General features: G+C 34.0%; 1 protein-coding gene across 8 annotated transcripts in view; it reads right to left on the reverse strand.

The window, feature by feature from the left end:
- The window catches only part of Cnksr2 (connector enhancer of kinase suppressor of Ras 2), a 246287-nt gene that overhangs the window by 58622 nt on the left and 161772 nt on the right, over positions 1–25893 (reverse strand). For 4 of the 8 annotated variants that reach the window (XM_015992151.3, XM_015992154.3, XM_015992155.3 and 1 more), the window contains 2 exons: positions 13856–13945; positions 12086–12300 (listed from right to left, as the gene is read on the reverse strand). In XM_015992151.3, the coding sequence (XP_015847637.1) occupies positions 12086–12300; positions 13856–13945 (305 nt within the window). The remainder of the gene's footprint in view (positions 1–12085; positions 12301–13855; positions 13946–25893) is intronic. The other 4 variants (XM_015992153.3, XM_042269571.2, XM_076562774.1 and 1 more) reach the window with 1 other exon arrangement.

Consider the following 25893-nt stretch of genomic DNA (forward strand, 5'->3'; position numbering starts at 1 on the left):
TTTCTCATTATGAACACACATTCGTATCCTTTCATAATTTTGAAGGCCTTACATGATCCCTTATTACCTTTTACCATTTGCTCTCTTTCTTAATTACTTTATTCCAGCCATAGTGGCTGACTACAGAGCAAGCCAAAGTGCAGGTCTATCTCATGGTCTTTACTCTTGCTGCTACTTCAATGTTCCTTTACCCAGACACTATCACGGCATAATCTAGATCTGCTTTAAGTAATTACTTAGATGTTTAGTTTTAAAATAACTTCAGCATTCTTTATATAAAATTGTTAGTCCTTCTGCAGCTAACACTCCGTTTGATTTTTAGTATTTGAATTTAATATCAAATATGTTTATATTTCTTGTTTATTGCACAGATTTCCTTCCAAATATGATCACCAATAAAGAATTCCACTTTATACACTGCTTTGTCCTCGTCTATAATGGGGCCTAATATAGAGAAAGTGGATTACTGGTTATGAGTCAATAACTACTGAGCAAAACACCAGTAAAGAGCCCATGATTTAATCTTAACTAGCTGATTGTTTTAACCTAAAAGGTTATTGGATGGCAGGTGGACAACAAACCAGTTATCTCCTGTCCAGTAATCCATGTGTGCAACATATTCCTGAATTACATGTTTTTTAGTAGACCATTCCTTTGGGAACATAAGAAAATTCTTTTTTTTTTGTTTTTTTGTTTTTCGAGGCAGAGTTTCTGTGTGTAGCTTTGCGCCTTTCCTGGAACTTGCTTTGGAGACCAGGCTGGCCTCGAACTCACAGAGATCCGTCTGCCTCTGCCTCCCGAGTGCTGGGATTAAAGGCATGCGCCACCACCGCCCGGCAAGAAAATTCTTTTTTATCTAGTCTTCTTTAGCATTATTTGCACTGAGATTGTTTTAAACCATTTAATGTATTAGATTCAAGATGTGGTTGACCAAAGTACATTAAATGTGTCAAAAGATATTTATGCAAATAATTATATGATGAATTATGAATGGATGTGTTGAAATTGTAATTCTTTCCAAAAAATAGAATGTGCTAAAATAAAAAGCCATTATGAAAGTATTGTTGATCCTCTTCTTAACCATGGTGATGCATGCAATAGGATTCTGTTTGGCTCTAAAAGATCTCTTTTCAGACATTTGCCTGAAAAGACCATTTGTTTTTCATTTGCCCACAGATGTTCTCTTCAAACTCCATTCTCCCGTCTTTTGGATGAAGAAGTGGGGGGTGGTAATTTGGGTCATTCTTATCCTGAAATTTTCAGAAGCACTTATTTTAATTGTAGAAGAAAATGACAGTTTCTGTGTTGCATTTTGAAAGCTCAGCTACTATTAAATTCTTCTCAAGTTGCAAATTACTGCACTTACGGAAAAATTTGCAATCAAAATACTCTCTTGTTGCAATATAGCAACTTTCTTTCACTGTAATTTTCCACAAAGTTCCAAGATTTCTTCAGTGACTAGTTAAACCAACAGCATCCCTTCATCTACATAAGACAAGAAGGTGCTTAACAATTTGAAGTACTTGGGATAAATGACAGCTGCTTCTACATATTTAATTTTGCAAATAAACAAAATTATTTGAAGTCTTAAATATTTTAGAAAGTGAAACACTTTATCTCTTACTATCTAATTATTATATTTCAGCAGTAAAAGAGTGTAAATATGAGTAGAGTATGTGCTAATAGCACTAAATATTACATAAAAATCTATTTGCAAGAAACAGCACAAAACTTAACTGGTTTGTTGCTGGTGGTGATATCCATGTTCATGTATTACATGAAATAAAAAATTTGGAACAGAGGGGAGTAATACTAGATGTTTCAGTTCAGTGGGGTAAGTTAGTTCTTGGCTGTTCATGAAACTGAGTTTTTATTGACTAAAAATGTATTCACATTGACTCAAAATTCATGCTTTGAAAACATAACCATTGAAGAGTGAGATTAGAATGAAACGATAGTTTAAATGATGGGTCTACATTCCCTTAAAACTACTTAGATTAGACACAGTCAATGATTATTAAAAAGAATGACCTATTTCCTAGCTTATGTAGGGAAAGAATGTGAATCTTCTGCAATATCCTATCTTATGTGAATCTTCTTTTACTTATTACATTTGTATGGAGAAGGGTATGGAGAAGGGGAGTGATTAATACATGCTAACAAGAGTCAACCCCACCCCCTGGAAAATAGAAACCATCATTCTGAGATCATGATAATTATTTACTGAGGGATTATTCTGTGTTAGATATAGTATTGGGAGCTTGATATAAGTTATCAATTTTCATTCTTACCAAAACCCAAATCAAAAAAACACCGACAACAAAAACTGTAGAGAGGCTATCATGACACTATCTAGAAAGGAAGAGAAAACTGAGGCAGTGAATGCATAGACTGCTCACTGAGGATCACATGAGTAAGGGCAAAGTAAAAATCAATCCTACGTCTGTCAACTCTGGGCTCCTAACTACTACATGCACTACTGCCTTGAATGCAAGCATTATGTAATCATAGTAACCATTTAAAGGAGAAGAAAAATGTCACAAATGTCACAAAATGACACAAGGCATTCATCCATGAATATTTTCTGACATGTGATACTAGTTCATAGCTATGTTGAAAGAAAGGGTTCTACAAAACAGAAAGGTAATAAATATCACGTTAGTGAAGATAATTTAAATCAGTAACACCTATTTCCAGTTATGCTACATCAATTTATTTAGAAAGTCATTTGCTTTGCAGGTCAGGAAGGATGATTTACACTATAATATCACAACATGAAGGGTCAAGTTATTATCTCTGTTTTGTAAATGAGATAGAACTTATAGTATGAAGGGTCATAAAGCTCAACCAAAGTAGACAGGTATGGGACTGTAGCCACATTTTATCTCAAACCTATTAGCAATGTTAAATAAAATCTGCAGTTTGAAAACCCCATGCCAATACAAGAATGAGAAAAGCGTGGATCCGAAAGAGAGCCTGCATCTGTACTAATTCTTTATGATGGAGAAATCTCTGAGCTCATTCACTGTTATGCAATTTTTTTCACTAGAGCCATTCCTAATTAATTAAAAAAAACACTGAAATTACTTGGCTCAGTGTCTCACGATATGTTTTTTTCCTCCCACAGTACTGTCTATTAAGGCAGAAACCATATGCTTTGGTCACTACTGACTACTCAGCTCCTCACACAGTACCTGTTGAAAACACAAATCGAGCAGTTACTGAACACCTGAGTGTGTGGGCTCTGTGGTATAGGCTGTAAGTTACAACACCTCATGGATACTCTGTCTGTACATCCTGTCTACTTAGCTTTAACATATCCAGAGTGTAATTTCGCTCACTACTTTTACTGTAGCACATAGGCTTAAGCTACTCTGCCCTCTCACCTGAATTGACCCTATCTTATCTTATCTCCCTACTTTAGCCCTTTTGATTTATTTTCAATAGACAATTGAGGTAATAACTTAGAATACTCATTTTTCATTAGGAATGGAATGCACAGTGCCAAAGGAGCAACACTCTAGAAGGAACCAGGAGACGACTTACAATTCTCCATACTGTAATGACTACTCTAGTTCTATGACTGTTGTCATTTCATTAAGCTATTAGTGACTTCAATTTTCTTAAGTGTAAGATCAAGAATTTGAATCAGATTCTCTTAGAATATTTCATAGACTATTAACTTTACTTGAATGTCATTTGTAACTGAATAACTGATTTAGGATTTATATGCACCTGTTTGAATACCCAAAGCTAGATGGTTCTTTAAAAAAAACAAAAAACAAAAAACAAAAAAAACAAAACACTGTTTCAGCTCCACCATATATGGAAATACTATAACACCAGCCATATTAGGTATAGTTACTTTGGGGTATCTGACTGATATGTACAATTAACATAGATCTTGTTCTTGAAAAAAGAGGAGGAAAGTCCTTAAAGAGTACAAAGCAGAAATACGGCAGCTACTGCTCTTAACATCTGTTTGGCAGAAACTGTTGACATACAGATATCAGGGAAATCTGATTTTGATCTTATGTTTGGATTGACAGTCTTTTGCAACAAAGAGATGTGAATGACCAGAAAAAAAGGGACACAAAGTGACTTGATACCTAGAATCAAAAGATAAGGAAATAAAATTATATATAAAAAGAAGAGAGAAATAATAAAGAAGAATCACTTCTAGTAGAGAATACATGAAATCTAGTATCTCAAATGAATTGTGATAGAGTGATTTTTATTAACTATGATATAGCTGAATTACAATTATTGAAAAACTTTTTTTTTTTTTTTTTTGGTTTTTCGAGACAGGGTTTCTCTATGTAGCTTTGCACCTTTCCTGGAACTCACAGACATCCACCTGGCTTTGCCTCCTGAGTGCTGGGATTAAATGTGTGTGCCACCAGTGCCCTGCGTGACTTAATGGTTTTGTTTGGAAAGAGAGTCTTAGATCAAACAGCTTTTTCTGATTAAATTTAGTTTCAGATGATAATGCAGATACTTTACTATCATGGAATTCTTTTCTGTACGTGGACTTTGTTTCAAGAAAGCTTGCTTTTATCTTAATTCTTTAATGGGTAAAAATACATTTATGTAAAAATTTTACTCTGGGATATTTTCTGCCATATACACTATAAAAAATTTCTAAGATAACTACTTCAAATGAGACTATACAATACAAATTGTATGAGGTTTTCTTGATCTGGAGGTTTTTCTTAATAGAACTATTTTTCTAAGAAAACATAAGATCAAAATCAGATATAAATTTAAAAAGTTTTAAAAGTCACCACCTGTAATCAGCTCACTGAGTGATATGCCATATTTTTCAACTCTTTTTTTTTTTTTTTGGTTTTTCAAGACAGGGTTTCTCTGTGTAGCTTTGCACCTTTCCTGGAACTCGATTTGGAGACCAGGCTGGCCTTGAACTGACAGAGATCCGCCTGCCTCTGCCTCCCGAGTGCTGGGATTAAAGGCGTGCGCCACCACCGCCCGGCTATTTTTCAAATCTTTCACACTGAACTGTATAGTAAGAGTTGATATTAAGACTAAAAAAAGATGGGCATGATAGATTTAGAGCACTTGCTGATCTTCCAGAGAACCCGAGTTTGGTTTTCAGTATCCATGTCAATGTTTTTTGAAACCATGTTCATTAAAAAATATTTTCAAGAAACTAGAATGTAACAGTCATCAGTAATTATGCATTAATATAGTTCATTAAAAAGTATGCAAGAGTTGGAAACATTTAGCAAATAATTAAGCTTAAAAATTAAGGAAAGAAGACTCAAAATTTGCAGACATAGGAATAAAAGTGTAATTGACATTAAACAATAATAAATTCTTCGTTTAGGGGAAACAGATCAATTCCTCAAAGAAAACCACAAACCACTTCAGTGACGTTAGAAGGTATTGAAACTGTCAAATGAACTGTATATTTAAGAATTTAGTGAAGAAAATAATGTGCTATAAGTTCTGGTCCTAAAATGAAAATAGACTTTTCACAGAGTTCTGAGAGTAAGGTAATTTTACTAGTTTTATTAAACTTAAGATGTTTGGTTAAATGGGCTAAGCTAGTGATGTAATGATGTAATATGAGTAGTTATTATGGGAGCAAAATGGCTTCTTGTCAATAAAATTTGAGGATGTTTCCTGATGGTGTAAAGATTAGAAACATAGGTCTAAAAGATAAAAGAAAAAGAGGCTTTTAAAAGCTCTGGGATCAAAGCTACTAAAGGCAAACATGTCTTCAAAGAATGGCAGGGATTGGCCTTAGTAACCAAGTCAAGGGTCTCCAACTTGGAATTTGTTCTCCCTCCCCACTGAGGGCAACAAGGAATTTGTAGTAAGTTTTAAGTCTAATAAATTTAAATTTATTAAATTCCTAAATGTAATTATTCTTACATTGTTGTTTTATATGGTCCCTTAATGATTAAACCAGATTTTGTGTTTTGCTTCCTGGCAGTCATTAATCAGTAACTAGCAGAATAAGACCCACATTTGTTCAAATGTGAAACTGAATAGACTGGCTTTAATAATTTGTTTTATTTAGTATTAACAGACATCACTTTCAAAGTGAGAGGATATTAGTGAATCTTTTTGTTTGATCAACACTTAATCTTATAACAAAATGAATGGAATAATTTAATATATTTATACATCTTAAAGACTAATACATTTTAGGAATTTAGCCAGTTTCTTAGGAATTCCATTAAATCAAAGAATCATTCATCAGACTTGCAACACTTAAAAAAATCCACAAAACAATAAAGTGAAATTATTTAACCATAAATTCAATTAATATAAAAAATTCTGAGATAGGGTCTCAATATGTAGTCCAAGCTAACCTCAAACTTGTGGTTCTCCTGCCTCTGCTTCCCAAATGTTAGGGTTATAAGCACTTACATCATTTGGCTTTGGCTCTTATTTTAATATTTCTCCATATATATACATATATATATATATCTTTTAATGATTAATTAAATTTCTTTAACAGTTATAGAACCATTCAGATCATATACTTGATCTTGAGTCAGCTCTGTGATTTTTTGAGAAATTGATCAATTTTACTCTTAACTAGGAATTTTTTATTGTTTAGTACCAATTAGGCCTGTAGTAATATACATTATTTCATTCCTAAATTTGGTAATTTGAGTCTTTTTCTTTTTGCTTTCCTTAGTCTTGCTAGATAACCATTAATACATTAAGAAAAAAAATCTCACAGCTATTGATTATACTGCCTCATTTTTTTCTGTATTTAGCTTCACTGAGCTTCCTCTTTAGTAAGGCTTTCTGCTTTTTCTGGCGAGACAGCACCTTGCTATGAGGACCAGGCTGGTCTAGAACTTGCAATCCTACTGCCTGTACTTCCCAAGTGATGGAATTACAGGCATGCAACACTATGTCTAGTTTCTTATTTTAATCTTCAGGTGGGAGTTGAAATCATGAACACTTCTTTCCTTTAATGATTTAAGAAAAATTTTTTTGAGACAGGGTCTCACAATATAGCCTTGGCTGGCCTCAGATTCATAGAAATTTGCCTGTTTCTGCCTTCCACATGCTTGTACTAGGACTAAAGGTGTGCACCAACAATCCTGGCCTGAAAAAATAATAGATTGCTACAAATTTTCCTCTAAGCATATGTCTATTTTCATTCAGTTTAAATTTCTTGAGACTACTTTTTTATCTAAGGATTATTCAGAAGTATACAGTTTCTAAGTTGTTGGATATTTATTTTTCCTTTTTGTTAGTGATTTATTTTTTATAAAATGATCAACAGTGTATACTTTCCATTATTTCTTTTCTTTTAAAATTAAGATTTGTTTTATGGTCCAATGAATGTCCAATGTATGCTTGAAAGGAATACATAACATGTTAGGTAACTGTCTTATTCAGGGTTAGTATTGCTGTGAGAAACACCGCAACCAAAAACAACTTAGGAAGGAAAGTATTTATTTGGCTTACACTTCAATATCACTATTTATTACTGAAGAAATCCAGGGCAAGAACTCAAATGGGGCAGGAACCTGGAAGCAGCAGCTGACACAGAGGCCATGGAGGAGGGCTGCTAACTGGCTTGCTCCCCATGGCTTGCTCAGCCTGCTTTCTTATAGCACTCAGGACCATCAGGCCAGGGATGGCACCACCCACAATGAGCTAGGACCTCCCACATCAATCACTAATTAAGAAAGTGCCCTACAGGCCTCCCTACAGGCTGATTTTATGAAGGTGTTTTCTTAATTGAGGTTCCCTCCTCTTAGATGACTTTAGCTTGTGTCAAGTTGACATAAAACCATGCAGCACAGTATTAGATCCAATTCCATACAGTTATTCTGTACATTTATATTCTTGCTGACATGTTTAATGATTCCATAAATTACTAAGAGAGGGATTTGAAGTCCCCAACCATAATTGTAGATTTATGAACTTCTCCTTTTCTGGTCTATTTTCATTGTTATATTTTGGATCTCAATTTATTTGGTGCATTTACATGCAATATTGCCATGTACTCTTTGTAAATAAGTGATTTTACTGTTGTGGTAGAGGAGGAAAGTATGACTTTTTTCTTTTTCTTTTTGCTGTTACAACAGATAAGCATTGTTGAAAGGGTTTGTATCCTATTAGACTACCTCTTTCCCGGCCAATTGGTTAATGTGAAAAAAATTACCATATTTTTTGTTCCCATAAGCTTTCTAGGTATCATAGAGTCAACTGTCAACTTTATACAAATCTAGTCACCTAGGAAGAGAAAACCTCAACTGAAGAATTGTCTCCATCAATTTGGATGGTGACCATGTCTATGAGGCATTTTCTTAATTGCTAATTGATAAGGGCCCAGCCATTATTATCCTTAGGAATGTGGGCCTGAGCTAACTAAAAAAACCTGTTGAGCAAGATGAAGCAAGCCAGTTAGAAACATTCTTTTATGGTCTCTGCTATACTTTCTGTTTTGGCTTCCCTTGATGATGGACTATAACCTGTAAGCTACAATAAACCTTCTCCTTCCCAAGTGACTTTTGGCCAGTGTATCAAAGCTACAGAGAAGCAGGCTAGAGCACGAACAGGCCAAGGTTCCAGAATCAGGGCCAGTTTACAGAGTAGTCAAGAAAAAAACATAATGAGAATGTAGCAATAGGTTGCACTTTAATGTTTGGAGGTACCCAGCCTTCTCACCTTTCAGCATATTATGCCCAGGGTTTTTTTTTTTTTTTTTGGAGGGGAAAGAATTGTGATTAGTAGAAACAAGAAAATGGATGTCTGTACTATATTCTAAGGCTGAATTTGTAAATTTTTTAGGTTCATAAAGTATTTTTATTCTCTAATCTAACCAGTTCAGTTATAAATATATGTTTGTGATTACCTAAAATGTGGCAACAGGGGTACTAATAGGTAACTCATTGAAAGGGAAAATCAAAACTATATGTGGTGGCTTTCTCTTGTAATCTAGTTCTCTGGAGGTTATGGCCAGAGGATTGCTACATGTTCAATACTGTGTCTCCATAAAAAAGAAACAAACAACAACAAAAACAAAAGCCTATAAACCATTTTATCATGAAGGTGATTAAGTTACATATTGATATTGACCTTGCATTTTGAAGAAACTATTGCATTAAGAAAAATTCTTTCATGTTTAAATGATCCTCTAGAAATGAAGTTCCACAACCAGGTTTTTATCTTCTTCAGTAAACAATAAATGATCTTTGGAAAAGTGGCAAATATTTCTACTCGTAGGTAATACACAATATTATTAGCATTTTGACTTACCTTTTATTGCCTTCCTTTCCTCAATAATTCAAATATTCCCAGATCCCTTCTCTATTTTCTTTCTCTAGTAGACACAAGTCTGAACATGCATGACAGAATGGAACACACTGTATATATAAATGTGTTCAATCGATTACCACTCTTCTAAGGCTAAATCCAAACCCTCTACCAGCTAATGTACTCTGAATCAAAGTGGCCTCTTGTTCCCTCTCCAGCTTCATCTCTTAACTACCAATTTTTGCTCTTGAATAGGCTGCCTGTCTCTCATCCTGAGATTTTTGTTCAGGCTGTTGCTTATAATTGGAACCAGACTCTAGACCAAGTTCAGTGATTAGATGGTTTTTCTGAGTTGTGATGATAGCAAAAGTAGCCCCATTTACAGGTTATCAAAGAATACTGTTTTTAGGTTCCCTTCAGATGTTGCTGGAAAGAATAAGATTTGTCAGCTATTTCATAGGTTTAGATGGGACATTTTAGTCTCTTGTAGAGGAAGAGACAAGGGAATATGGACCCGGAGAAAGGGAAGGTGGGCACTGAAGCTAATGAAGCTCTAATCCACATAAAGAAAAACAATTTTTTCTAACCTAGTTTTATGAGAATAGGAAAGACAATTTAAGATAGAACTCTGAGAAACAATTCAAGTATAAAGTTCTTAACTCTTTCATATCTTATATACTTAGATGGTATACTGTTTTACCAATATGGTAGATTTGATAATTTGATCATTAATTTCCATTTCTCCATTAAAGATCTCATCTTTTTCATGTATGTGCATGTTCACATGTGTGCACTTGAACATGGGCATTTACATGGTTATGTACATGTGTGGATATCTGTGGAAGCCAGAGATTCACTTTGGATGTCTTCCTCTATCATCCTCTACCCTTTTTTTGAGGCAAGGGTTCTTACTGATATTTAAGTTTACCAGTTAGGCTAGACTACCTGTCTAGCAAGCCAAGGAGATCTTTCTGTCTCTATGGCTCCCCTGTGCTGGGGTTATAGGTATGTATCACCATGCTTGACTTTTTATGATATGCTAGGGATCTGAACTCTGGTCCCTACTGTTGAATGACAATCACTTTAGTGACTTAGCTTTCTCCCAGTCCTATTTAGTCTGTTTTCAATGGTTAAGTGGAGTAGAAGCTACAGTTCTATTGTTAAAACAAACTCTATTTAGCTTAAGTAGCATGAAACATGTTGGAAGTTTAAGGGAATGTTATGACTAACAAGATTTTCAGCTTCCAAATGGCTATTTTACTCTGGTTTCTCATAATCCATCTGGGATGAATTTAATGGCCCTGTCTTTGACCTTTCAAATGATGCGCTTTCATTAGAAAACTATTACATGCCAATGTGATCATACATTTGCAGCCCAAAATTCTTCAATAAGCTCTTTATTACTATAGGAGTCTCAAAACTCCATTACAAAACCCTAACCCTGCCTACATTTGTACATATATAATGACCTACAGTTTTTTTAAAACAAAGTAGCAATTCTGAACCTCATGGAATCCCTGAAACATGTCATATCACACATTTGTGATCATCAGCATTTGCATTCTCATTAAACTATCACTACCCATTTTTTTTCACTCTTGGCTCAACTGCTGACCATGATGAAGCTTTTTCTTATTTTCCCTGAAGAGTAAGGTAACTTTTCTTGTTTCTACACTTTTGTATACTCCCATATATAAGTTAAATTAAATTGGAAATCTCAGCATACTTCCCCCATATAATGCTGTGCTTTCACATGCACATTTGTATGTGGAATCCAAAGGTTGACTTTGAATGTTTTCTTCTACCACTTCCCATCCACCATATTTTAAAACATTTATCTATCTATCTATCTATCTATCTTTCTTTCTTTCTTTCTTTCTTTCTTTCTTTCTTTCTTTCTTTCTTTCTTTCTTTCTTTCTTTCTTTCTTTCTTTCTATCTATCTATCTATCTATCTATCTATCTATCTATCTATCTATCTATCTATCTATCTATCTATCTATCTATGTGCTTGGTGCTATGTGTGCTCATATATCTGTGAACCATGTATGTGCATGCAGTACCTGCAGAGGACAAAAGACAGTGTTGAAACTCTTGGAACTGGAGTTACAGAAGGCTGTTAGCCTCCATGTGAGTGCTGGGGATTTAACCCTCATCCTCTGGAAGAGTAGTCAGTGCTCTTAAACACTGAGATATCTTTCTAGCTTCTTCACCTTACTTTTGAGAGGTCACCACTGAACACAGAACAACTGTTTCAGCTATGTTGGCTAAGCAGTGAGTTCTGAGTATTCTGTCTCTAGTACCCCAGTACTAAGATTACAGGACTATGTGATTACAAGTGCCACTATGCAGAACTTTACATGTGTGCTGGAAATCTGAACTTGGTTCTCACACTTGTGCAGCAAACACATTCCAACTGGACCATCTCCCCAGCCCCAATGATGTGCGGTGTCTTTCCAGTTTTACTAGCACAGAGTGGATGTCCCCTTTTAAGTAGAATTGTTAAATATTAAACATTCTATCTATACTCTGGATTTCTGGAGCTGCCCAAGTACTGTGTATTAACATACAGATGAGTAATTACCTAATTACTGTTCTCTATCAATTATTATGCCTATTAAGTTATTTCACTAAAATAGAGGTTGCTAAGAAATAGGAATACATTGATCAAATGAATTGTAAAACAAATCAATCCATAATAATTTCAAGGTCAATTTCTAATGTTAGAGTCTTTTATAAAAATCTTGCAATGGGGAAAAAAATCTCGATTTCATCAACAAAAGTAATTTGCCTTTCAAGAAAGATTGTATGAAAGAAGTTTTGCGTTTACTTACATGGTACAGTGTGGTCTCTGGCACTGGTGTGCCCATGATGTCCTGTCTCAAAGCATCCATTTGCAAACTAGGTAGCAATGAGTAGTGAGTTGGGCTATTACTCTTATCACCCTTCTTTTTTGACTTCTTCCCTGTGTCTTTTTTGCTGTTTCTCTGAAACATGTATTCTTCTTGAGCAATTTTTTCATTGCTCATATATCGAAGTAGAGAGTTTTCTACATAAAAAGAGAAATACACTGATATTAATATGCAAATATCTGAAATGTACCATTCTTTCCAAATTGTGCTGTAAGATTTCATTTCATTAATTTAATTTGATTTAACTTACAATACATGTAGTGACAACACAGTAGGACTTAATTATTTGATACCCTAGGACAATAAGACATAACTTTTTGATTATTTCTCCTGGTTTTAACTCTGGAGTAAATACATCAAAAATACTTGCAGAAATTAAATTTTAAGCTCTCTATGGGTGGAACTTACAATTTGTAGCAAGTTCTGCATGAAAATACTCTTAAACCTTGATGACAAACAACTGCCTCCAATATTTTAGGTAACATACTTGGAGAAGTTAAAGCCCACGTTATGAACTTAGTTCATAGCAGTCTTTCTTGAAATTAGCAGTCAGCATTCAGTAGTTAACATAAAAATTTCCCACAGAGTGTCACTATTATAAGAAGTCCCAAAGAATAACTTAAGAGATGGCATATTTTAAGCATTTTTAATTTTTCTTGATTTATCCAATAAAACTAATGAGATTAGACACTGAAGCTCAGAAAATGGAATTAATACATGCATGTAAAGAATCTGACATTGTCCTTGAACTTCTCAACATTTTTGAAATGCTCACCCTACAAAACAAGTGTTAAGGAGACTTTTAATGAAGCAGACATTTATGCTTGCTTGTCCAAGTGGTCTGTGGATGTTTTACAGTTCACTGGATAGAAATGATAAGTAAACGGGTCAACCAAACCATAGAGGAAGCTTAGTTTCTACGAACAGTTTTGATTTTGTTGTCTATCTACAATTTATGGCTGTCTCCTGAAAGTGGAAGTAGCAGCATCAGTAGCTGGGCCTATCATATCTACACTTGGTTAAAGTCTAGTAAACTGTCAAGGTTTCATTTGCTCCTCTTACTGCTCACCTCAGTAACAGGCTAAGTGAATATAAAAAACTTACTTTGGGTAGATACTTCAAGGTAACCTACTCCCATGTAAGAGAATAATCCTGAACAGCAAACAGAACAGAAATAGCACAAAACATTTTTCCCCTGTTCCCCCATTTCTATATTGTTTTCATTAAGAGTCACTGGCCCACTTTCCATTATACATTGGTTTCAAACCTATGTGCTTCAATGCTCATTATGAGGTTTAATCATATGAGGGGTTCATGAACGAAGTGAGTTGCACTGATGATGAGTTGGGACTGATGACAAAACTGTTTCTATTTATTGAACTGAAATGAATTCTTTTATGCAGTTTCACACTTCTGACCTTGTTTTCAAAATATTAACTTTCAGTTTACAAACATATTCATCTTTCTCTGTGTAATTATCTGCCTAGAATCTCTTAGAAGGCATTCTTATAAAAGTCTAGTAAGTCTATTACTAATGGGTCAAGAGAGTCAAATACTGGTCTGACTTCATTTAGTTATACTGTCAATGATGGAGTAAGTTTCTGCTGAAGCCATAATAATCTATTTAAAGAACATTTAATTTTGCTTATTGTTAAAATAACCCAGCCTACACTGAAATTCTAGAACACTTACCTCTTCTACTATCTCTCTTCATCTTATTTGGATCTTCATAGTCCCCCACCCAATTATATTCGACTGGCATAGATATAGGTCGTAGCTTGCCTAAACACAGAGAACAAAGTTCACATCACATTGTTTTTTTTTTCCCCCAGGTAGGCTTATACTTATACTGATTTTCAGCTACAGTATACAAAACACACTCTCATATGCAACGTTATGGTTGACATGTGTGGATGAAGAAAATGTGTGTTTTGAGCCAGAAGGTGAAACTGCCTTTGAGAACTGTCCAGATAATCCTAGTTTAAAGTATATTTTATAGATAATAAAAAATACCCCATGTTTGCTCTCTTTGGAGTCCTGGATATTAAGGGTATATAATATTTTACAAAGGAGATCACTGTTTCCATAATTCTTTTCATGTTTAGTAATGGATTTAAGTCTTATTCCCTAATGCCCACTTATCTGTCTTTGCTTGTCACTTCTAAAGTAACAGGCCCCTGCATTTTAACCTTGCTTTTAGGACATTAACCTATTGTTTCTGGTATACTGTCACAAACTAACTCAATTTTGCCTAAATCATAGCACCATGTATTTGTGAACTATCATGCCTTAGCAATATGGACATTCTGTTCCATGACCTATACTTAAACCTAGACATGTATATTTTTGATACAATAAGCATGTTTAGTTTATAGAATCAAGTATTCACTTCTTTGTCCAGTTTCCTTCTGTGTCTTTTTCTCACTGAACCCCACTTTAATTGAGCACCCATCAGTCATAGCAAACGTTCTAAGTATAACATTCTGGTAGACCAGTAATCAACTCTTTTATTGAACTTAAATTTCCTGAAGCACAGAATAGCCAATGAAAGTCAAATCACCTAAAATTTTAAAAAAAGATACCTCTGACAAAAGGCAGTAGTTTAGTAAATTCTGAATCAATGAAAACCTGAAATCTATACAGGCTTGGATCATAAAATTGATAAGATAATCATAACAATAAAAGGACATATAACCACTACTGTATGCATGTATGCATGTACTTTCTATGAGTTTTATAAGCATTGGATCATTAAATCCTTATGCTTATAAGGATTATGTTTTTTACCATGAGGAAACTGAGACCTGTTAAGTAATATGCCTAAGGAAACACATCTGGTAAATGCCTAATATCAGGATTAAAATCAAGGCATATGGATACCAGTTGTGACATTAACCACTTTCAAAGTACCACATCAAATATTTCTAATAAATTTCATACAGAACTGCAAACTTAGCAATCCTTTTTCTTTTAATCTTTCAGTTAACCTCTTTCCTCTCTTCACTGCATGAATTAAATTTGATTTTTGTCAGTTAATTAGCATGTATTAATTATGAAAACTAAGAGATTTCATTCTATTTCTACACATGTAGATAAAATATTTAGATCACATTTACTATCTATTACTCTCATCTTCCTGCTCCCTTCTTCTCCATCCCTAGAAGTCACCCTTTGAGTTCATGCCTATTTTTATGTGTCAGCCAAAAAATTAAAAAATGTTGTAGGAGACTTGAATTTTACTTTAGAAAAATACACCAACCTTATACCTTTGAATTATCTGTACAGATATAACTTATTTAGTATATTTTGCTAGGCTGTTTTAAAGTCTGAGCATAAACTAGACATGATAAAATTATTAATGAGGCAACAATGTGGTATTATTTAATCTTTTCAAGGTGTGCAACTGCCTTTATAAATAACTCTTATGATTTTAACATTCTTGTGTCATTTATCTCTGTTCTTTTTGCACAGAAAGAATGAGTGAGATGATGCAGTTCAGTATATTCTGCCCATCAAGGGTAGGGCAAGCATGTGAGAAGTCTTTGAAAAATTCCTATTCCATTACTTTATGGATCAGTTCCCCCAATTTTCAATTTTATAAGTGTTACATTTTCAAAATACCCACATCTTATTCTTTTAGAGTTTAGTTTTAAATATAAATTCCCCTTTAGCAAGTACACCAAAACTAACGCAGCTAATAACACCTTTACATACCACCAAAAATTCTTTTGAAAAGCAAAAGATTTAATAAATAAAAACTATTTATTTATATATCAAATAAACAGTTACGTATTGAAAACTTGTGTGTTGGTTTTAAAAGCATTAGTTTTCTGGAGTCAAGTGCCAACACAAGACTAACAGAGACACTTCTAATATAGCATGGGACATACATAATGTAGTCATTGCATCTTGGCAATATCTAAGATTCTAACAGTTAATCCACTGATTCATGTATCAGTAGACATAGGAACAAATTTGTATGACTTTTTACTGATGATTCTGGGAGTCCTTATTTAACTAAAATATACTGTACATTGTTAAAACAAAACTGAAGGAAAATACAGTGGCTTAGAAAAAAAGCTCAAAAAGAAAAATTAAAATTCCTTTGTGGAGAAAATCAGACATGCTGGTTGGTTATTGTAAACTTTCACAAACCTAGGCATATCTGAAAATAGAGAATCTTAAATGAAAATATCTCCATAAGACTGGCTTGTAGGCAAGCCTTTTTTTTATAATTAATGTGAAAAAGTTCAGCCCAGCCCACTGTGGGTGATGCCATCCCTGGAAAGGTGGTTCTGTGGTTTATAAGAAAGCACATTGACTAAGCCACTAAGCAGGTTTCTTTAGTGGCCTGTTCTTCTATCCAGGTTCCTGCCTTGAGCTCATGCCCTGATTTCCCTTTAGGATGGACTGTGATGGAGATATGTAAGCTGAAATAAACCCTTTCTTACCCAAGTTGCTTTTGGTCATAGTGTTTGATCATAGCAATAGAAATCAGGATTGTGCTATTATTATAAGTCTAGCAGTGAAAATTTAAAAAAAAACATTAAAAATAGGTAGATCATTGACTTAGGTAAAATAAATAATTTTGCTTGTCGGTATTACTTTTTTTTTTTTTTTTTTTTTTTTTTTTTTTTTTTTTTTAAAGACAGTGTTTCTGTGTGCAGCCCTGGCTGTCCCAGACCTCTCTCTGTAGACCTGACAGATCTCAAACTCAGAGATCTTTACCCTGAGTGCTGAGATTAAAGGTGTGTGCCACCACAGCCCAGTCTCAATGTTACTTTAAAATGTCATCCTGTGCTAAAATACTGAAACAGATTTAGTTTTATGATTCAGGGGTTCATAATTCAGTGATTCATGATTTCATGATTGAGTAAAGTTCAAATGTTATATTACATTTTGGTATTATAGTGTTAGTGAAACTCCAAAAAACCAAAAGTATTGCAAGCATTTTAGTGTACTTAAATATATATTGTGATTTATACATGTATCTTAAGCTTGTACATGTCAGAATTTAACAGAAACATTGATTCAAAAAAATTAAATGACATTTGATCCATCATTATGTAAATGTTTATAAATCTATGAAAAATACTGTGGAAAATGTACTATCTTTACATAGCAATGCATTAATTTTTGAGGTTGCAGGTAGTAGTATTATTTCACAAGAAAAATTACAGCCAAAACTGCAGTCAAGAAAAATGAGGAATACAGCTCCTCTAACATTTTTTTGTTACCCATTACTTCTTAGAGTAAATTTTGATTTCTGAAAGCATAAGCTATCTGTTACTTTTGGATTTCATTTTGATTCTTATCCAGGAGCTCTGTCATACTTCTGCGCTAATACTTTATAGTCTAACCATTGTTTTGTTATTAGGGGGTTTATATCTGCTGCTCATCTGGAGCTTTCTAACTAGAATAATTATAGTAGCTGTGGTTATATTTTTATTCTAATAAATGTGAAAAATTAATTTTTGGGTTTGATTATTATTTCAAAATTAATGGCAAGTAGCCTTTAAAGATATAAACTATATTTAACTGCAACCCCCCAAAAGGGAAATGATTTTCTAATATGAAGACTATAGATAACTATAGAGTACTTTATAATGATGTATCTAAATTATTTACTGTATTTGACATAAATTACTATCTAAAGAGATAATCGCCTCTTTAAAACTAGTACACATAATTGCTTATAAATAAATGTCTTTATTAGGTGACATTAGAAATACTAGAATGCCATTTGACAGTATTATTTGCTCAATCTGTTGTGTTCCCTTAGCATCATTCCTGATACCTTTGGTGGATATACAATGCTTATTATACTGTATACTGTGTTGTTGCTGTCCACTTATGTTTCTCTTTTTCCTCACAGGAACCAGATCTTACATATCTTTGTTATGACTGTCCTTTGCAGGTTCAGAGATGGCATTCATAAAATTTTTGTATGTTGAGTGCTAGAGTGAAAGGATGCCAGACAATAAGGAAATAACAAATGATCAGATTTCTCATTTGATCTTATTTCCTCTCACCTTAAAGGCATTAAAGAGTATGCCTTAAGGTAACCCTTTTCACCCTATTAATCTACCAAGCCATCACTTTGTTCCCTTTCTCTACTTCATAAAAATTCCCATAAGAAAGCTGCTTTAGATGACCAACCTCCAATTCTTCTCCATATCCTCTCTTGAATGCTTCCTTTTCCTTACTACTCCACCAAAACATCTACTACCAAGGTCACTAGGACTCCACATTGCTAAACTGAACTCAGGTCAGGCCACTTGACTTTTCTGATGTGTCTGCAGCATTGGTGATGGATTATTCTTTCTTTGAAATGCCTTCTACACTTCCACCCAGGACTTTGTCCCTCTCTGGATTTACTGTTCTCTCTCTAAATTCACATGTATCATTCAGAGGTAAGCAAAGACACCCATTTCTTTCGTGACATAATCCTTGTTCATTTCTTTTCCTTGCTCTTCACGATACCAATTTTGTTCAAGTAAGTATTAATTTAGTTGCATGGTTTATGTCTTCCTTTTACAGAAATTAAATATAAACTTCATGAGAGAAAATACACTTCTCTGCTGCGGTGTGCTTGTCTTTATTTGTGGTGTCTTCATACTCTGAATAGTGCCTTAAATGCAACAATAGCTTGCTAAAAAACAAAAACCAAGGGTTTTCTTCATGCACTGGACCATCAAAGATCTAAATCTCATCTTAGGTTTTGTATTTTCATAGTTTTATTCCTCTTCCTGTCTTTCCCATCCATCCAAGGTAGTATATTACTCCAGCCCACCCACTTCATTTGAAACACTTTTAAAGTATTTTTACTTATGTGTCTGTGTAAGAGTCTGTCATTCATACATACATACATACATACATACATACATACATGCGTGTGTGAGTGTGTGTGTGTGTGTGTGTGTGTGTGTGTGTGTGTGTGTGTGTGTGTGTGTTTGCCCACGAAAGTGGGAAGAGGGTTTTGGACCTCCTGGAATTTGAGATACAGGTGGTAGTAAGCATTCTACATTGGTGCTGGGAACAGAACTCAGGTCCTCTGGAATAACAGAAGTGCTCTTAACCATTTTATTATTAAAAAAGAAAAGGCAAATTGAGCTTTACAAAGCTGCTTGGTAGTCAAGTCAGAACTACAAGTCCTATTTCCAGATTTATCTTTTAAAAACATTTCCATGGGTAGCATGTCCATTGAAAAACTAGGGAGCTGCTTCCTTTTTCAACTTTGTCAATCCTTCTCTCCCTTCATGCACAAATCATTAGGTTTCAGGATAATAAATAGCACCTGTGGACAATATTCCTTTCATAGCTGGCAAAGGTTAAAAAAAAGACCTGCAGAGAAACTCTCCAAAAGTCTGACATACTACTTAATTCTCACAGGAATTTTTTTTCTCTCTCGAGTCTGAAAGTTACATATATACACATCTGTTCTAAATATTTTAGCTAATAATTTGATGAAAGTGAGTATGGTAAGGAATGCTTAAGCTATAAGCTTGCTGTATAAACCCATCAAACCCCTCACATACCAGACACAAAAATTACTTTCAGATGGTTGAATGCATCTCTAGGAAAACATCCTGGGGTTATTTAAGGTAGAGAAACACACATTTGAAGAGGAAGGAAAACTGAATTAAATGGAAAGTCAGTGATTTTTTTCAAGGAGAATGAAAATGTATCTGGATCTAATAAAATAAGTAAGAGTGAGTGCTTTAATCTTTAGTGTTACATTTAATATTCTTGTTTTTAGGTAGAAGACCTTGGGAAAAATTGTCTTGTATGTATTTTAATGGGCTGCTTATTTAAGAATAGTTTATAGTAACAATTATAAATAACAAAAATCCAATATAAACTTTGAATTTGTTACTAACTTTATATATTTTCAGTTTCACTAATGAGAAACAAAAACCAATTGAATTATCTTTTCTAAGAAATAAGCCACATCTCATTATGCTGCATTCGGTTGCTCTCCCTGGGAGGCCTGTTCTTTTCTGAGGGGAAATGGAGGAGCAGTGGATCTGGGGGAGAAGGGAGGAGGGTGGGGCTGGGAGGAACAGAAGGAGGAGAGGATGAGGTCCAGATATATTGTATGAGAGAAGAATAAATGAAATGAAAAGAGAAAAAAACCTAAATCAAATCTTGTTTGTGTTTTCCTACTGCTTTATAAAAGTGATCTATACTTTAAATGAGGAGTGATGGAGGTGAAGGAGACAGTGGTAAACAATCATATGGTCATTTCAATGCTTCATTCCTCGGCTATTTTTAACCAAATTACCTTTTTTATGAAGGTAATTCTAGCCTAGAAGGGATATGTGTGTTGTATGTGTTGTGTGTGTGTGTAGAATTAATGAGTTTGTCATATAGTTAGATGAATTTGAGAAGTCAGTATTTCTTATCTTAAATTTTGCTGCTGTCCAGTGACAATCACATGCGAGTTGTTGAGGGAATGAGGAAGGATTAGGATATTTGAAATACTATGTGGCAGAAGAATTCTGGGCCCTCCTTTGAATATTGTAGAGGGCATAAAGCAAGATTTGATAAAAACACATTGGCCTTTAGCTACACTCAGCTCTAGTACAGACTTGGACAAGAAAGATTGCATGGACATGGGACATTATTAGTTTAAATGTACACACTTAACTGCAAATTAAAGCACTTAAAAAATCTCAGTGAAACAACATATTGAAAACTCTACCAATATGCAGAAGTCGGTAACATTTCCTTATGAAAAGTGAAAAGATTACCCTTTAAAAACAAATGACATCCTATAACAATTTTACAATTTGTTCAATCAAAATGCTTCGGTGATGGATCACTGAGGACCACAAAAGAAAAAAAAAATCCAGTTTGTGTTCCTTCTAAAATAATTTGCTAACATGTATGATTTCTGTAGCTTTTGTTTAAGTGTCTTTACAGCGAACTCTTACAAATACTGTGAAGGCTATATGAAGAACTAATCAAGAATTAGAGCATACATGTGAATAAAGCTCTGTGTTTGAAGTTCTTTGTCTTAGAACAACAGAGAGTACAATGGAATTATAGAGTGTGGCACCCATAAAACAATGGCACGTTGTCACATTGACACTTTTAATTGGTCGAACATTGTTTCAATTGTTTGCAGTAATGCATATGATAGTTATTGCCATAAGCAGGATATGACTTTTAGCCACCTACTCTTGAAAAATATTAAACACAACACTTGCTATTTTCTATTTTCAGGGATCTACTTTCTTCCATGATTTCTAGAAAAAAACATTTTGCAATGATATCAGTAATTCTGCAAGTATAGAGTATAGAAAGCCATGCAGTGATCTATTTAGATTTTTTTTTTACTTTGGAATTTTATCACAATTTATTCTATAATTAGACTCTATCTGATTTTTGTGCAAGATAAAAATGAATGATGATATCTAACAAACCAAGTGTGGGACAGGTTGCACCTTTTCTAGATGTTGGATCTTAAAACACAAAGAATTTCTGTTGTTGACACCAGCGATTTGGGGTGTTTACATTGATTCCAAGTCTTTCAGTATTTTCCAAATGTGTTCCATTAAGTATTTGTTCCACTGGAAAGTTAATACTATTTTGTGACCCCAAGAAACAAAGACCTCATGTACAAATACATTAGGGAAACACTGGATATAGTCTAAATGCAAGAAGACATTCAAAACAGTTTGCATTTATTAATCTACAAGAGGGGTATATAATATGCCAGTACCCTAGTCTTATTTAACTACCTAACTTTCCTTTCATGGACTTTCAAAACCAGAGATCTATAGAAACTATTCAAGAAAATGTTAATTACTTAGTTCACATTCGTGATTTGAAAGCTAACACTAACAGCTCTATCTAATATGTTAGTAACTGCTGCTTGCTACATTTTCAATAGGAGAAAATGCATTCTAAATTCAACCAGGGAAATAATGTATCATATCTTGCTCCAGAGGATGTCATGGTTAGCTTGTTTATCTGTGGGCCAGAATAGATAATTACAGATAGTTACAATCACATAGTATTTTTGCTCAGAGAATATGCTAATCATGAATAAATGTAGGTATATATTTTCAGAGGGATAATTTCCAAGATTCTTTTAACTAAAAAACAAGACAATGATCTCTATATTATATAAGGTCTCTAACTTTGATTTTTCTAGTATCTGTTTCTGTAAATTGGTTCTTAGGGCAGTGAAGGTTTCTCACCAACAGTATTCTGTACATTCTTTACATTTGGACACTGGTGCATTGCAGGGATACAGAGTAGCAATCTTATTTTCTGCTTGACCCACTGGGTACCACTAAAAGCCTGCATTCTGCCATCCTTTGTTGATGTCAATGGGAGGCCTGCCCCTTTCTGAATGAAGATGGAGGAGTGGATGGGGGAGGGTAGAGATGAGGTAGGGGGAGGGAATGGGAAAAGAGGAGGGAGGGGAAACTGTGATTAGGATGTAAAATAAATGAAAAAAATATTAATAAAAAATATGGCATTCAAAAAAAGACCCTGCATTCTTTATTCTGTCATTATTGCAAAACCAAAAAAAAAAAAAAAAGTTAAGAAATTACCAAATGGGCTGGAGAGATGGCTGAGCCGTTAAAGGCTAGGCTCACAACCAAAAATATGAGTTCGGTTCCCAGCACCCACAGCTGTCTCTCCAGCCATTAAAAAAAGAAATTACTAAATGTCCTCTGATGGGTCTGACTGCTTCCAGATGAGCATTGTTAAGTTACTTTCTATTCCTGGCTTTTCCATTCTGTCTGTACAGGGAGAACCATTTCATCTGGACCACACCATTCAACTGATAGTCATGTAAAGGTTGTTATTCTTCTGATAAAAGAATGAAACAACCAATCTGACACTGCTACCTTTACATTCTCTCTATATATTAATACTCTGGAGCCTTATTAAAAGTTTACCTTTCTTTACTATTTTATCTAATAGATGTTTCCTTGAATTCTTTCAGAAAAAACTTTATTCCAAGGGCCCATTTCTTTAAGAGTTTCCAATGTTTTTATTTATTTTCCACATCATTTTATGCTTTTATCTTGTCTAAAACTTTTAAGAATTTATGAGTGCAGAGTCATTTTCAGATTTCTGAAATTGACCCAGAATATAACCTGATGTTTTCTCTAGTAGAGTTTAAGACTTGAATAAACATACTTTGCAGCATTATTAGTTGTTTACATGTTCTTCCCTTTCCATTTACAATACTACATCAATATTAAATAAAATGTTATTTTTATATTTCTTTTAACTGCTATAACTTAAATAGTTGGTTATTGCTTTAGTAGAGATACCAAACATGAAGGTATACATTTACTCTTTTAATCCTTCAATTATTAGGTCCTGTAACAGGAAGGGCATTAAGTGCTAATATGATTCAAAAGCAGTTGAAATTCTAGTACATTTTATTTATGAGCAGCAACCACTTACTATGCCATTTAGGTACCATTTCTTTATTATTTTTTATTTTTTATTTTTTATTTTTATTTTTTTTATTTTTTTATTTTTTTTTTTTGGTTTTTCGAGACAGGGTTTCTCTGCGTAGCTTTGCGCCTTTCCTGGAACTCACTTGGTAGCCCAGGCTGGCCTCGAACTCACAGAGATCTGCCTGGCTCTGCCTCCCGAGTGCTGGGATTAAAGGCGTGCGCCACCACCGCCCGGCTTAGGTACCATTTCTTAAGAACATCCTATGAAATAAACATTGTGCTAAGTGATTGATATATGTTTATTAATGTTTAGTTCTTACAGATATATTAGTAATAGTACTGTCACTCTGTTTTTCCAGGTAAAACCATGAGGTATAAGTGTATTCTCAATTAAGCTCAAGTTCAAGTATAGCTAAGCTTTGATACCAAATCAAGTCCACTTGACTTTAAAACTAATGTGTTTCATGTATGCCTTACTTAGCCTTTATGCAGGGGAGAGGGACTTAGTCCTGCCCCAACTTGGTATGCCAGCCCATATTGACTACCCAAGGGAGGCCTTACTTCCTAAGATGAGTGAATGGGGGGTAAATGGGAGAAGGGGAGGGAGGGGGAACAGTGGTTGGTATGTAAAATGAAAAAAATTAAAAAACAAAAACAAAAAACTAATTCGTTTCTACTTCCATCAGTAAAGATATACAAATTGAGAAAGAGAGCCTTACCTAGATGATTACTTTAATTCTCATAGTAGGAACCAACTTTTCTATTTTTATCCATCAGTTACATGGTCCCTAATCATCATTAACTTGATGCTCAAAATCCATTCTGTGAAGCTAACCAATGTAAAGTATTTATAATTTTTTAAAAGTCTAAAAGAATAATTAATTTCTGTGAACATAGTATACATCTCATATTTCTGCTTCATTAAATTCTATGATTTCTTCTTTGGGAACAGTACTTCTTACTTGGATATAGACATATCCTGTGGATAGTATAATATTTTCTTTTCTCTCTCGGATAGCTAATGAATTAAACCTGATTTTTAGCTTCAAAGGAAGTTATTTATAATGAAAAGCGACAAGAAAGAGAGCAGCCATCTATTATGAAATAAAAGAAATATGAATGTATTCTGTATATTTAAACCTTTAGGAAATGTTTGAAAATGCTATTAATTATAATTTGACTTCTTCAAAGAAGAATTTTTAAGACAAAATGAAAGGTAATGCAGTAAGTATGATACACTTTGAAATGTACAGATACCATTCTTATTTCCCAGTAGTAGAACTTGGCCCTTCACCATGTCTCAATAGGTCATTATAGCCATTTACTATTTAGGTGACTACAAGAGAGAAAGTATTTCATTTCCTTTTACCAGTGAAGTTGAAATGTCTAGGTATAATATTCTAGACACTAAGTTTACTCAATGTACAATATGTACATAAAACATTTATGAGAATAATGTTCAAAATACTAAGCACAGTCATTTTGATGCTTTTGTTGAGGTGCTGGACTTTGAACCAACCAGAAATGGTCTGGGTTCCCATTTCCCAACTTACATGGTTCTTGAGATACTTTAAATTGTTTTCTTTTTTTTCCTACAAAGAGATTCAGCCAACTGTGCATACCTAAAAGTGTACTGTAAGGAAATAAAAGGGACAAGGAATGCACAGTAGAGGAAGCTGGTGGAAAACATTTCTGCTCTGAAAAGTTGCCAAACAACTAATTTTTATTAAACTGAATCTTTGCATTTGAAGTCTGAGAAGATAAAACCAAACTGTTAAAGTGATTTAACTCTATTTTCCTTTCATTTTGTAATGACAATAATAAAAATTAATATCTAATATACTGGGTACTGGGGCAATTTACAGTGCATTGTCATTAAACTCTCACAAAAACTCTATGAGGCAGAAATCATCTTCATTTAATAAATGAGAAAAGTGAGGCATAAAGTAGTATTTAAAGAGTCATTTTGGAGTATATAGACAGGATCCAGGGGCACGGCTGACACTATAGAGAATAATAGTAAGCCCCAATATAGATTGTTTTTGTAAATAGTATATACTTTTGCAAATAATCTGAAATTATTTTTTATTTATATTGTTAGTAAAATGAAACCACTTTTATCCTGGTTTAAATTGATAAGCCATATTGTTGTTCCTTACCCACAATACAGGAAGCTTTTAAAAATTGTCAGAGTCATGTCTATGTAAAGGCATGCTTACCGTTGTGTCAACAGATACAAAACAATGTATAAGCTAAGACATAAACAGGATCTACAATCATCTAAGAGACACAGTTCTG

This window comes from Peromyscus maniculatus, chromosome X (genome assembly GCF_049852395.1).
Source record: "Peromyscus maniculatus bairdii isolate BWxNUB_F1_BW_parent chromosome X, HU_Pman_BW_mat_3.1, whole genome shotgun sequence".
Taxonomy (NCBI): Eukaryota; Metazoa; Chordata; class Mammalia; order Rodentia; family Cricetidae; genus Peromyscus; species Peromyscus maniculatus.